The following is a 15,538-nucleotide window of genomic DNA, read 5'->3' as shown; positions in this document are numbered from 1 at the left end:
ATAAAAACGTTTGACATTTGAAAAAAGAAAAAAAGTGACAACTGACAAAAAAAACAAATATATTTTTATCGGAAATTTTAAAACTATGAACTAATTTAAATATGAACACAAATGAGTATTTTAAAAATACTAATGAAAAAATTAAAATAAAAAATATCAAGATAAAAAAAAACCACTACTTTCCATTTCTTTATTGGATAATATGTACACCGAGAATATTTCATGCACCTCACCTTTTCTCCATTACATCTCGTCCACATATTTCCAAAAATTAATCTTATGTTTTCTAGTATTAATATTAATAGAAGAAAAAAAAAATAGAGAAAAGTAAAATAGAAAGAAAACAATTCGATAACAATCTAATCTCTAAAACAATCACAATATTTTATTTTGATTTCCATACAAAAATTATTTATTTATTTTTTCTTAAAAAAATATTTAATTTTAGTTCTTTCATTTGGTTTACTTTCTAAAGACTAAAACCATATAATTTTACTAAACAATTAAAAATTTTCTTAGACTAAAATTATATTTAAAACAAAAGTAAAAAATAAGAGTGAAAGAAAAAAATAACTTGCCAATTGTAAAGGTAGAAGAAAACGATATGTGAATAGAATCAACGTGTCCTTTAAGTAGTGTTGGTTTGATTGTGGGGAAGAGGTTACTATTTAAGGACAAAATTTTAAAAAAATAGTGTGGACCTCACACTTATTTTTCTCTACTTTAATTTAAATATTTTTTCTTTTTTTTTTCTTCCATACTAACGCTTTTATGTGATGGTCCTAACACGTAGTAGTAAATTATTTCACATCAAATTTAAATCACCAAAGTATGAAATATGAGAGTATCTTTAAGGTGGATGTGGATGTTTTATGAGTTGTTTAAAATTAAGAAATATTACTTAACAAGTTCTTATCATGAAAAATACTTGACAACGTGTTGCTTAAGTGATTGTTTCTTAATTCATTCTTATTAATTAAATAATTATTTTTTAATTATAAAATTTAATGTGACTTTAAGTTAAGAATTTACTCTAACTTTAATTTTTAAATATTTTTTTTGTAAAGTTTTTAAATTTATATGACATTATATGATTCACAAATTTAACATAAATAATTTATTTAAATAATCACACATAATAAATGTTCTAAGCATGAATTAAATGATAATAGTCATGATTAATTAAGGGTCACCAAAAAAATGTCATGATTAATTAAGAGAATAATTCATCACATTTTTAAAGATCTGAATTTTTTTAGAGAAAAAATGTTATTTAATGATAGTGTAAAATTTTTTATATAATCATTTAATTATAATTGATAATGTATGTTTATTTTTAAAATAATTATATTAAAATAATTCAAATGATGATTTATAATTAAATAACATTGTAATCAAATGTATAAGTATTAAACTCTTATTTTTAGATCAAAATTAAAAAAGGTCTGGATGCAAAGTGTGATTGCATAAAAATAGCAAGTGTGATGGTCAAATAAAAGAATTTTGTATATATTTATTTTTTTACCCATATATTAATTGTTAAAATGTTAGTTTTGTTAGTAGAAAAAATTAAACCTAGAATCTTTTCTCCATTTTCTTTTCCTTTAACCTTCTAACACAAGTTATATCTCTAATAATGTATATATGTTAATTGAATCAATGTGCCCCTAATGCTTTATGTGATGGCGTTGACGCGAAGTCATAAATTATTTCTCATGGAATTTAAATCATCCAAAATACAAGAAAAAAATGCAGTAATTAAATTATATTAGTTAAAATTAATAAAGAGAATGATTCGTCATGTTATACTATATATATATATATATATATATATATATATATATATATATTAAATTTCAATGATTCAACCGTTAAATATATTATATTTATTTAATAAATATAAATAAATTTAAAATCATATGAAAAAATTTAGACTTATTTTATTCAATAAAAAATTTTAATTTAATGATTGACCATTTAAACTTAATATATAAAAACAGTTATTGAGCAGAGTAAATGTATGTTAAATTTAAAATTTACAAAGCTAAGTTAATTGGAAAAAAAAATATATCAGAAACTCAAGTTTAATAATAAAAGAAATCTATACTATGATTTATGTTTTAATATTTTCTGTTAAAAAATATGTCGATAAAATAAAATTTATCAGGATAATACTAATAAAAATAATTTTACTTTATGTTGCTCTTGAATAAATACCCCCATGGGCATGGCCAACAGAAAATGGACTTTAAAAAATAGCTCTTATGTTACTTTCAATTGACACTCAATAGTAAAAAAAATCTTTTTATATTAATGTAAGAATTAGGAGTATTTTTTAGATATTTTTCTCCACTTAAAATTCTCATTATTTCATCAGATGATAATTTTAGAGATACTTTTTTCCACTAAAAAGTTAAAATATTCTTCTCATTATTTCAGACATATCTTTCTCATTAATTATTAGGATTTTTCAGAAGATTTAATTAGTAAAAGATCTTCTCCTCGGTACCGTTGTTAAGCGTGTCTGGAAACTAAAACAATTATCACATATAAAAGTAAAATCTTCTTCTCTCTCCACGTTTCACACGAGAAAATTAGGTACTGAAATAATGAAAATTACGTGAGAGTGGAAAGAATAAATATTAAAAATTAGATATCATTATAAATAATCAATATCAAAAATGTTAAAGACAATATTTAATAAAATCACATAACTTTTTATATGATGTTAAACTTGACCATTACATGACCCAAATTTACTTTTTTTCACTCTCGATCATATATAAAAGTTGTGCTCTCGCATATGTTGCATGTATATTCTCTCTGTGTGTTTAAGATTATTTCAGAGATATTTATCTCCATTTAAATTTATTTATTTTTATTTTTTGTCATAGTTTACAGTTATTGATGGTTGATAATTACTCTTTAACAATAACTAATTTATTTTTTCTATTTTTAATCCATGATTTTACATCCATTGCTAATTACTCTTCAACTACTTGTATTGTATATATTCCAAAATCGTTGTTTTTCAATTCAAACATTTAGACTTTTTTTTAACCTTTCACTTTTCATTTTGCAGTGAATTGTAAGTTGCTCAAGCTTTAGTCTTTTTCTCTCAATTTTTCAATTCAATTGCTTCATTATTGATTGCCACTTTTATCATGCTACGCTAGTTTGGAGATTTTCCAAGCCTTTCAATTCAATCGATTCATGTTTGTTTGTTTCCTACAGTCAATGTCCACTCCTTCCACCAATGTGTTCCTTCTTCGTCGTTAGGTTTTCCTAAACTTATTTTGCAAAGAAAGTTTGAATATTATTTCCGTGTCTTTTGTACCAAAATTGAGTTCTCTTTAATATGAATAAATTGATATAAGATTATATTAACTTAAACAATGATATTAAGTTTGAGCCTCGTGTTAAATTGAGTAAAATATATTATAGATCCAAATTATTTAAATGGTTTGGAGTTGTGTTAGGATAAAAAAGAAAAAAAAGGAAAAAATAGATAATTTTTTCAGTATTTTGTATTGATATTTATTTGATTAGGAAAAAAGAAAATTATATAAAGATATTTATGTCCTTACAAAAAGGTTGGGGAAAAAATAGTTATTTTGAATGGCATTCATAATTAAATGTTTGTTTTAATATCTATAGTATATTTGACAACGTGTGAAATTAATTCTTATAAATAAAATAAAATAAATATTAAGTAATACTATTATCACTTATATTTATTTGTCCTGAACTACTATGTTGTCCTAATTTTCTTAAAATGACCTTTATTTATTCCGATTATCACTCAGAATTTGTGCATTAATGTTTCTTCTGGTTTTGGTTCTACCATTTATTATATTGGATCTACGTGGGCCGCGAAAGAGAAAAGCCGAAAAGGAGGCAGACGAAAGATAAGCCAAGAGGAGTATTGGATGGGAAGTGAAAACAGAGAGCATATTTTCTCACTTCTCACCAAAATCTTGTCTCTTGTGGGAACAAATTATTTTGGGTAGGGCCACATATCTTTATTCTTTCTTCACAAGTTTCTTTCATCCCCCAACCAAAGAAGTGCACTCATAAGGGCCAATTCCCCTTATAGTTATTTAGTTTCCAAATATCTTCTCAAATTATAATAGTCTAAATTTGAACTTAGCACCAAATCAATGATATTGTGTAAAGATAATTTGCTCACGATTCCATCTATAAAATAACGTGAAGTTTATATAAAGGTTTTATCTAATAAAATGAAGGAAAATTTTTCTTTTTTTATTAAAAAATCTATTCTATTTAGTTTATAAGAGTGATGAGTATTTTTGGGAATGATGCTTTCCTGACAAATTTTCACATAACCATATCACGTGGAAATTTAAATAAAATAAGTGAGATCATATTAAAATTTCTATACATTTTTTTAGAGACTATAAATACTTTTTACTAAAAGTAATTTTGCTCAAGTCCAACATATAGGCAACAAAATTCTCATTTTAATGTTAAAATTAATTTGTGTATATTTAATAAAAAGGAGATAAACATAAAAAATTGTTTTGTATGAAAAATTCACATGAGAAAAATTATTTTTGGTATCCATCATCTATACACTTTTTATTTTTTTCTCCATCTCATGGGCAGAGAGAGGAAGGGAGGAAGTGCAATAGGAAAAAAATAGAGAGTAAATCACTATTGCTAGATAATTAATGTTATTTTAGTTCTTGAATTAAACATTGAATTAGTGATTTTGATTTTTGAAAATAAAATATTTCGGTTATTAAAAATTATTGTAAAATGTTATGATTCCGGTAAAAAAAATATAGAAGCTATGATTATTAGCATTAGTTATTGTATTTATTGACTATTCGTGACAAAATAGTCGTTAGATAATGTTTACATTTTTTTATTTTTTAATATAATTATTAGATGATTAGTTGTAACTTTTTTTCTTTATATCACAAGTATTTTTTTACTAAAAGTAATGTAACTTGAGTTGAATATGATCAATATGGATAACAAAATTCTTTCTCTAAATATTTAATATGAATTTAAATTTTTTTATTAAACTAAAACAATCTCATATTAACTTTTGAGTATGATCATAATAAATAATAAAATTTTTCCTTTAAATATTTAACATGAATGAATATTTAAGACTTGAATATAAAATCTTTGGTTAAACATCTCTTAGTTGATTCATATGTTGGATGTTATAACTAATTATAAGATGAAGTTTTTTTTTTTTTTTGGTGTACTAAACATAAACTTGATTGACAGAATTTAATTTTATAAATTTATTTATTATTCTTTTAATTTTAGGGATTACCGACAATCCTTCACAATCTTAATATCTAGAATCAGGATTTACTATATAATTTAGTTTTTTTAGTGTAAAAATGAATAATGTTATTGTATTAGGGCATCTAGATGAACTTACCCAAGAGAAGAGGGCATCTAGAAAGATGAAGTTTTGACGATCGATGGAGTGAAAACACAAGACATTAAGTTGGATGCTTCATAGAGATGGATAGCGCAGTATGTTCTGTCAAACTTCGTACGCGTAAGACATGAATGCTCAAGATCTTGCCTTGGATTCGGCTTCGATTGAGACAAACCAGGTTCTCACCAGTTGATTACATTTCACAAAAATTAAAGACAGGATGATTCAAACCATTTAAAAAAATTTAAATATTTTTTTAATCTTGCTAATTTAGTATTTTTTAGTATATTTTTTTTTATTTTTAATTATTACAAATTATGTTTTTTTATTTTATTTTTTGTCCTTCAAGTATTTTAGATAACATTTTTTTTCATTAAAACAAAATCAGAAAAGTTCAAAGGTTAAAATTTGGAAAAATAAAACATGAAAAAATTGAAAAAAAAAATAGTGGTTGGCGCAGAAATAAAAGAAAAAAAAGACATACATTGATATGAAAGACTACATCTCAATTATAAATGAGCCCAAAGAAAATAGTATAATTTAAAGACAAGTATTCGATAACAAAAAGAACACGAAAAAGAATAAAAATTTAAGAAAATAAAAGAAAAATTAATCTCATAATTTCAAGTGGCTTCTCAGATTGCAATTGACTCAAAATACAAAAGATAAATGCTTTATCGTTCGTGCATATGGAAGGAAGATGCATTTTCGATAGTTAAGACTTGCAACATGTGTTCAGAAGTGTTAAAAAATGAAAAAAAAAAAAAACAATATCATTGTCTTCAACATTTCTGTTTCTCTCTCTATTTTTGAAATGCTAATAAACGTATAAAAAAAATCTAAGAAGATTCCTTGGTCTCTTGCATCATCAGGGGATCTAAATTATTAATTCTGGACGGAAACGACAAGACGTAAAATCTTGGAAGCCATGGTAGTAGAAGAAATTCTATTTTTTTTTATTTTTTTTATCTAACATCGTAGTATCAAGAGAAATTGAGTTCACATCTCTTAAATAATGTAATTTTATTTATAGTAATAATGTAAAAGTTTTTATGAAAAAATTATGATTTAGATAATTTTTTTTACTGAAAATGGTTAATCATATTCTTTTAAAATAAATTAGTTATGGATAAAAAATAATTGATATTTTACACTAATAACATAATAATTTAAAAAGAAATACATCTTATCCTACTGTATTTATGATCCATTATTGTTTTTAAAATGTAAAATAAAAAGTATATTATAAAATAAATAATTTTATTAAAAAATGACTAAAATGATTAATTCTTATTTTTAAACATAAATTAAACCAAAAACACATATTACATATGCAAATGAAAGGATTGAAATTTATAAATAAAAAGATTTTGTAAAAAAAAAAGAATTTACTATCTTACTTAGTTCTTTTTATTTGTTCATTTTAAATTATAATACATTGCTAAATGAAATTAATATCATTTTTACATTAAATAATTTTAACTTCTTCACATAATTTTTATTATCATTTTTATTTTGTTTATGATGGCTGTAAAATATTTTGCATAGGTTGGTGCAGTGATACAAAACTTTGTTGGATTTACAAATGATTTATTTAATGGGAGAATTTACCTTCGATTTCTAGCGCGTGTAAAATTTTTCTTGAACTAATAACAATCACACATCACAAGTATAATTAGTCTTTGACCTATTTGATTGAGGACCATTCATAGTCTTTAAAACAGGATAAAAACAAATTGTAAAATATTTAAGAATTGTATGAAAATAAGTGAAGCTATAACGAATTGAGCTATTTTGTAAATTTACTGAAATTATTAAATAATTAATTAAGCTTATTTAATTTAGTTAAATAAATAGGTACAAACTTAAATATAAATTTGATTGTTTAAATGAGCCAAACTCAAATTTTATAAGATTAAAACCAATAACAACTTGCAAACTTAAAAAAAAACAATAACTTGCAAATAGGTCATATATGTACATGTTGTGTGTGACTTAGATTGTTGTAAATTTATGTATTATATTTATTTGAAAATGTAATTTTTATTATTATCTTATATACATCATTTAATTAATTTTAATTTTTAGGATTAGTTTTAAATTGTTGATCATAAATTTATTGAAATAAGTAATTATTTTTTTCATCAAAGATTTTACCTTTTATTTTATAATATTTATGAGTATAAAGTTATATGTTATTACTATTAACTTTATAATATGAAGGTATATGTTAAATTTAAAAATAATTAAACCATAAATGAATTAAACGAGTTAGGCTTAAATTTCTTATTTTCAAACAAGTTTAAAATCTGAATTTAACATGTTATGTTGTAAATAAAAAGTCTACATGAAATCGTCTAAATATTTAAATTATAGAGTGAATGGTTATATTTTTAATATTCGATCGTGCTATAAATCATTTGAGTTATGAAAATAAATATTTATATATGTGCAAAATTTGACATAAAATTATATTCATGTATAGGTTATATGTTCGGAATTCAGAGTCAAATAACGATCTCACAAGTTTATCACGATTGACAAACTGAAATTAAGATAATGCATGTGATGAATTAGAAGCATCTTCTGTTTTCTTTTATTTATTTTCTGTTTTATACTAGTAGTTTTATAATTTGTTCAGCATCGTATTTCGATATTCCATTTGAATAAGCTTTTTACTCACTCTTGCGTACCTAGTAAATAGCTTACCCTACAAAGAACTGAGAGTAGAGAGAGATGGGACCATTTCGCAGCAGATCGAGAAGTGTGTAACAGCTAAGTCGATCTAGACTCTTGATGAAAAGGATTAGCAACATGTGTTTCAAGTATTCTAATTATTTTACATTTTCGGTATATTACTTCTTTTCAAATGAATTTGCGCTCTACAGAATTGCAGACCAATCTAAATCCATGACACGGTAGCCCAACACAAATACGAAACCTAGACCAAAATTGATAAAGACACACAATAAACGGGGGTGCTATTTTTTTTTCACTCCCTTCTTATTCATCATACTCCCTGTTTTTATTTTATTTATTTTCTTAAAGTATTTTTTTTTTCTGAATCAGAGATCAAGGTGTTCCTCAACCCATTAGATCATATAACACTTTATTTTTTCTTCTTTTAATTTGTTTGACATTAGCTGGCTATTTATCCCCACTACATATACTTTCAAAAGCAACGATTCTTGAGCAGTGACAGATTAGAGATTCAAGTTGCGGGGGACAAATTTGGTTGGATGCTGGTTTGAGTAGTTCAATAAGTAATGGAGTGCACATAATGCGATGATGAGGATGATGTTGGAGGAGGGTGAAGTTCCAAATGTCACCAAAAGAGATAAGCACCAAAACAGACTTAAATTAGGAACATAGAAATCTTGCTAGTTTTTTTTTAGCTGATACTCACTTCGGAAAAGGAGTGTTTCAATACCAGCTTTCACTTAATTAAATACCTCTTAAAATGGAGGCTTGTTAATTGGTTATTCACTCAACACTCTCCCTTCCCAATCGGTACAACTAAATAAATAAATTTTAGAAAAATTCAGCACAATGTTTAACTAATAAAAAAGTAATTGAAGTATAAAATTAAATATTAGATCTTTTAAATTAAAATATATTTTAATTGAATCCTTATATCGTTAATTTTTTATATTTTTAAGTCGCCAAAAACCTAACTCCAGCACTTAAATTTTAGTTGAAGGATATTTATATAACTCAAAGTTTCCCTTGCTGCTGCCATTGAATTCTTGTACCCAGGTCCAAAATTCAATGTTGAGCTTCACAGGTAAACATAGCAGAAGACATCATCCAAGGTGTACCGCACATGTATATTTTGTGAACAAAATGGCAACATGGAATTTATGGCCCAAAACAACTATAATTAGTCAACATTTTAATGTTGTACATGAACAATAGTGCATTCGAATAGGGAGCATAATTTATATGAAGCGTCAGTTATCACTTTTTGCTACTGCATTAACATGGCAAGGCTATAGCTGACAACAATGCAATGCACATTAATCAGCATTTTTCTGCTAGATTGGCAACCACAATATATTTGGCATTAAAGTTCTTGAGCTGACCTCTTTGTTTACGTTGTTTGTGGTCCATTTAGTATGATATACGCAACTTACACTTTGGATTGAAAAAACATGATTACACGCAGGAAGACCACTGTAATATATATCGTGCATGCTCTTATCACTGGTCTTATCATTTGCTATAAACCAAAGGAAAACGAAGAATGTATAGCCGAAAACTACATCCAGTCTGATATATACAGTAATTACTTTTAAGAATCTCATGACACTGTTAATTATCTGTGAGTGAGACATATTTAATTTTTTGCGTCATAAGTGTAGACTGATAATTGTATATATACACATTTATTTATTTTTAGACACTTGTGTGACAAAATAAATTACTGTCAGATAATTTTAACCATTAGTGATTATTGTATATTTTTTGTCGTGATTTAGATACAATAGGTGTTCAAATCACTCAGTCACGAATTAATTCCATTCCTAATTTGTAATTATTGTTAGACCAATTTTTTTTTTACATATGATAATAATAAAAAACACAAGAGTTATTACATTTATTCATTATTCATTTAGGACACAAAATTAATTATATTTACATACATGATTAATTGGTGATGGGTATGCTGAGTAGAATCATTTCTAGGATAATGAAGAAATATATTGAGCTGAGTTCACGTAACAATAATATTTTTGCCTACAAATCAAGTGAAGATCTTCCAAAAACTATTTATTTATTTCAATCTACTATCTTTCATCTTTATTTTTTAAATTAAATATCAATAATTTTATTTAAAAAACTTGTCGTTAATTGAAATATCCTTATATTCATTTTAAATCTAAAATAAATAGGCTCTTGTTATTTACATCCTCATTTTTACTAATTACATCCCTATATTCTCCTCTCTACCTCTCATTTACCCATTATACATTTTTTTCTTAAAGAAGTGCATCCTTTTTTGCTTTCCAAAAATGTCTTTATGGAACTACATATACGTATTTATAAAATGTATCTTCGGAACTATGATTTATAATTTTGGAGATATACTTCCGAAATAGGTATATATTTTTTAATAAAAATATCATTTAAGAATTAAGATGGTTGATTAGAAATAAAAAAAAAAGATGATAAACATTTATCTTATACTTATGTTTATTAGTCTTATTTTCATCTTATCATTAATGTTCTTTAAATCATATCTAAAATCTTATTTTCATATTATCTTTATTAGTATTTAAACACTAATTTTAAAAAATATCACTTAAGAATTAAGATGACTAATAAGAAATAAAAAAAAAGATGATAAATGTTTATCTTATATACATATTTGTTAGTTTTATTTTCATCCTATCATTAATATTCTTTAAATCCTATCTAAAATCTTATTTTTATTTTATCTTTATTATTCTTTAAATCCTAATTTTAAACTATCATCATTACATATTCATTATATAATACTATGTTTTCATCATTATTATACAATATTTTGTGTTTTTTTTCATCTGGAAATGCGTTTCAAGATACATTTATTACTAACTTCATGTGGCACCAAGATTGAGCCCTCTAATAACGGGCCGACATTTTTTCAAATCAAAACCCGCCCCAACCTGATAATTGTGAAGAAGAAGAGGAAGCTCGGAGTCGAAGACACGTCACAGGAGTGTAAGTAAGCATGACCTCGGTGGCGATGACGGTGGCGTCAATGTTGTTCTCTGGTAGCTGCCGGAGCCTCGCCATGCCCGCGGCGGCGCGCGCAGTTCGCATCTCGCGAGCAGCGCTCGTCAATAACCGTAACAAGCACCCTCCAAGTTGGTGCTGTCGGAGTTCACACAACAGTAACACTGCACTCGCCGGTGAAGCTGAATTCTTAACAACCGACGCCGGTATCTTAAACGCCACCTCTTCTTCCGATAGGTACCTTCGCGTTGATTCTCAAATAGTTACTTTCTTCCTTTCTACTACCTTCGCATGTTGCTTGATACTGAACTTGTTTCTATTTAAGTTTCCGGAAGTATGACCGGTTGCTTCCATGTCCATCGCACAAAACTCCACCGAGAATTGAACACTTAGTTGTATCAGAAGGAGGACCTGTGTTGGAACATATTTGCAAGGCTCTGGATCTTCCTCCTTTGTAAGCGTGTTTGTCTATGCCTCTGCGTATCATGTTATTGATTAATTTCTCGTTTTGTCTGCGTTGGATTAAATGCTAGGTTTCATTTTGTGAAGGTACGTTTCAGATCTGATTCAATTTGGAGCTGTGTACTACGCTCTTGTTTGTCCCCAGCCTCCTCCGAATGCCACCGAAGAGCAAATTAGGGTATTCAAAGAAGTAACGGAACCTTCGGTGTTGCGTAAAAGAGCTTCCATCAAAGGCAAAACTGTGCGAGAGGCACAGAAAACTTTCCGCGTAACTCACGTGGATCAATTTGTTGAGCCAGGGACTTATTTGCGAGTGCATGTGCACCCGAAACGCTCTCCTAGGTACAGTCAAAATGTTTGTTTGAATTTGAATTTTTAACTTTTAGGTTATGGAGGCAAGATATTTTTGACTTTTTAAAGCCCTTTTTAGGTGCTATGAGATTGATTGGAGATCAAGGATCATAACTGTGGCGGAATCCTACGTAGTTTTGGATAAACCTGCTGGTACATCAGTATGTAATCAATCCCACAGTACGAAATCAAAAATTTATTAATGCTCGTATATGTGCCCAATAGGATTGTTTCTGCAATTTTTATGCTAGATAGTGCAGAGTGCTGTAAATTTTATTGGCAATGGTCATCTGTTCTACATCTAGCGAGTGAAAATTGTTACTTAGACAAGGCTAATTGGTTATTGTTATGTATTCACTATTCAGGGTCTGCTTTAGGGTGGAGTATGTTTATTTAAGTTAGGTTCTATGCTGGCCTTGAATGGGTTATACCTTACATTACTAATATAGAGACTCAATTAAATAACTCTAGTTTCTTTTTGATGTGTCTTTAAACTTGTTGATATGTTTACACGATTAATTAATTAATTGCTTAGGGTTTCTCTGCAATTTTTTGAAAATCTTTTTTAGGTAGGTGGGACTACTGACAACATTGAAGAAAGTTGTGCAACCTTTGCAACTCGTGCCTTGGGAATGACAACCCCTTTGATGACTACCCATCAAATTGATAATTGCACTGAAGGCTGGTATTACATAGTTAAAAATAATTGTTGCTCCTTGTCATTCTGACTGTTATAGATTGTGACAGAATGTTATTACATGCAGTGTGGTATTGGCTAGGACTAAAGAGTATTGCTCCGTCTTTCATGGCAAAATCAGGGTATGTCTATGATGCCATTTCATATCTTATGCCAGAATAACCTACTACTTGAAAAGTCACACTCCTATGAGAAATGAGCTATTTGACCTTCGTCATTAGATGGTGTTCTGCTGTATGAAAGAGTGCCTTCTTCACCAAGTGAAAATAAAAATTAATTGTATCTGGTATTGCATTTTTCATGTTATTGAGGAGTACTTGTGCAATTATTTTTCCAGGAGAAAAAGGTGAAGAAGTTCTATCTTGCTCTTGCAGCTTTTCCTTTGCCAACTGGAATCATTACCCACTATATGCGTCCTATTGACATGGCTCCTAGACTTATTTCTGAAGGTAACCACATGACCTGGAGTGATTAGCTAAGAAAGATTGTTCTAGAAGTAGCTAGATAGTAATAGTTAGGTGTGCTTTCAATGTTTGAATGACTGTCTTTAGCAGCTTGCAGGAGAAGCCAAGACCAGGCCTCATGGTATTGGTGGCTCATAAGCTTAACTTTAGATTTGGCTGATAGTCAATATTCCACTTCTTGAAAGGAATAATAGGAGGCAAAGTGTTGCTCTTGAGAATAATGTATTCGTTTTACACTACTTGATGGAAATTGAGATATCATGTACTTTTCAACCATATACTTTGGTTAGGTGCATTACCAAATATGGAAATTAGTTACTTAATGTTAATGAACATATATGATCGTATGTTCTTTGACTGAGTATAATTTGAATGGTTTAGACTAGCCTAGTGTACTACAGCAGCATGATGTGTCCATGGATGAGGCATTTGTATCAAAAGTTAACTTTTGAAACAGTTGTTTGCTATGTGACTTGGGTTAAAAGTTTCCAAAAAAGGGGTTTTGTTTTGTGGATTCAACCCAGTAGGTTGATTGACTGCAGATTTTATCAAGGGATGGCATCTGTGTCAACTTGAGGTCCTGGAATGCAGAAAGGTTCCCTGGCCAGCTACTGCTATACAAGACAAGTATTGTATTGAAGACTGTGGGTGGCCTTCTCAAGATTATGCATATGAGTGCAAAATCAACCTTCTTACTGGTAAAACACATCAGGTCTGCCAGCTGTCATTTTATGTTTTCTTTCAACCACTTAAATGTTGGATTCTATTATATGAATGGTGAACCAGCTAGTGGCCATTTGGCAGTGTTTCAAAGGGTATAATTATATTGAACAAGGTTATGTTTGGATAAACTTCTCTTAAGTATTTATAGGAGAAGAGAATAAGAAATAAATTTCTCCCATAAACTAAAATTAGCTTATGAATAAGTTAATTGCAACTTAATGGAGAAACTTATTTCTTTTTTCCTTCTTATTTTCTTCTCTTACAAGGGTTTATAGAGAAACTTATCAAAACAGGGCCTAAATAAAGAAAATCTTGTTATTTCTTTTATTTGATTATCTTTTAGGAAAAAGGAAACTCTGTTTTGTACCTGAATAGTAACTTCAATTTTAATGCAGATTCGAGCTCAATTTGCTGCCTATAAGGCACCATTAATTGGTGATTCTATGTATATGCCAGCTGCAATTGCGAATATGAGTAATCCTGGACTTAATCCGTTTGGAAAATACAAGAAAGATTTCAGTAGTGAGAGTGAAAAAGAAACAGCGGTTGTAAATTGGATTGCACAACATGGAAAAGAGCCGAGTGTTGCAATTGGCCTTCAAGCATGTCAAATTTCATGGGATGATGATGAACACTTTTACGAAGCTAGTTCACCTTGGTGGAGGTGTTAAAATGCTTGAAATGATGTGTGCTTGGGTTGAGGATATGGATCACCTTTATAGCTATGTTTTCATCTTGCCTCAGTTTTAAGTGAGTATACTATCATTCAAATTGAAAACATCCTGATTCAGTTGTGCGGCTGATTTGTTTGCCTGAAAAACAAAGAAATGTTTTTGAATGCAGATGCAGATATTCAGAAGGTGGAAGAGTGGTCACGGATCACTGTATGCTGGTTTCTCCTTCTGTGGCATAGGAATGCAATATTTTCTTGCTGTAGAGGGGAGGGCAATGAAAATATTGCTGGTTTGAAAAGAGAAACCCAAATAAATGGAAAAGAAGAGGAGCTTCATATAGGGATTTAAATCGTGCATGCTGTCATATACTGGTGACTGGTGAGCCTTGTACCACCCTTTCTAGCAGAATCAAGTCTGAACAGGTAAACCAGATGTTTGGATCTTCACGGATAAAGAAGTCTTTTTGAAAAGAGAGTTTAATTCATGTATTTTACTAGGAGATTGAAAGAACTAAGAAAATGTTGTAACTTATTGGAAACATCTGATCAGGCTGTGTTATTAATGCCTTAAGCTCGCATCAACCTCAAATTGTTTGTACTGGCATTTCCCATTCTCTGTCGTGTTTTGGCAAGGGAGCCTTGTTTATGCTTGGCAATCAATTGCTTGTACTAACTTGGTAGTGGTTTTGGAATTCTTTTCAAACAGTTTTAATCTTATAGTAATATCTCAGTTGTAATGCCACGCGAGGACCAAGCAAGCAACGCATCCCTTAACATTTTATTCTTTATAATAATTTTGAATTTTAATAAAATATTTTAATTATAGTTTATCTTGAAGTTTAATTCAGATGATTGAATAATGTACATGAGTCGTTGTGAATCCTTCAATACTTAATATAAGATTTTTTTTAAAAAAAACAAAACTTGTCATTCCTTAACATTTAAATTTATCACTTTTAATTAACTTCACCTTCATTAAACTTATTCATTTTTAAAAATTTAAATAATAAAAAGCTTCAAAAACC

The 15,538-nt window shown here is 28.2% G+C and overlaps 1 protein-coding gene across 2 annotated transcripts; it reads left to right on the top strand.

The window, feature by feature from the left end:
- The first annotated feature begins 11,009 nt into the window (after positions 1-11,009).
- Positions 11,010-15,255, top strand: LOC100791185 (RNA pseudouridine synthase 6, chloroplastic). Of its 2 annotated transcripts, none has more exons than XM_006597515.4 (10): positions 11,010-11,380; positions 11,469-11,597; positions 11,693-11,947; positions 12,036-12,117; positions 12,526-12,641; positions 12,721-12,775; positions 12,991-13,102; positions 13,660-13,815; positions 14,236-14,590; positions 14,684-15,255. In XM_006597515.4, exons 1-9 carry the CDS (start codon positions 11,139-11,141, stop codon positions 14,259-14,261), a joined length of 1,173 nt encoding a protein of 390 aa, XP_006597578.1. In that variant the 5' UTR covers positions 11,010-11,138; the 3' UTR covers positions 14,262-14,590; positions 14,684-15,255. The 2 variants fall into 2 exon arrangements, with proteins under 2 accessions (XP_006597578.1, XP_003547248.2); XM_003547200.4 differs by having other exon boundaries at positions 11,011-11,380; positions 13,660-13,829.
- Positions 15,256-15,538: the final 283 nt, after the last annotated feature.

This window comes from Glycine max, chromosome 15 (assembly GCF_000004515.6).
Source record: "Glycine max cultivar Williams 82 chromosome 15, Glycine_max_v4.0, whole genome shotgun sequence".
Classification (NCBI taxonomy): Eukaryota; Viridiplantae; Streptophyta; class Magnoliopsida; order Fabales; family Fabaceae; genus Glycine; species Glycine max.
The sequence above is the reverse complement of the archived record's forward strand: the minus strand, read 5'-3'. Positions and strand labels throughout refer to the sequence as shown.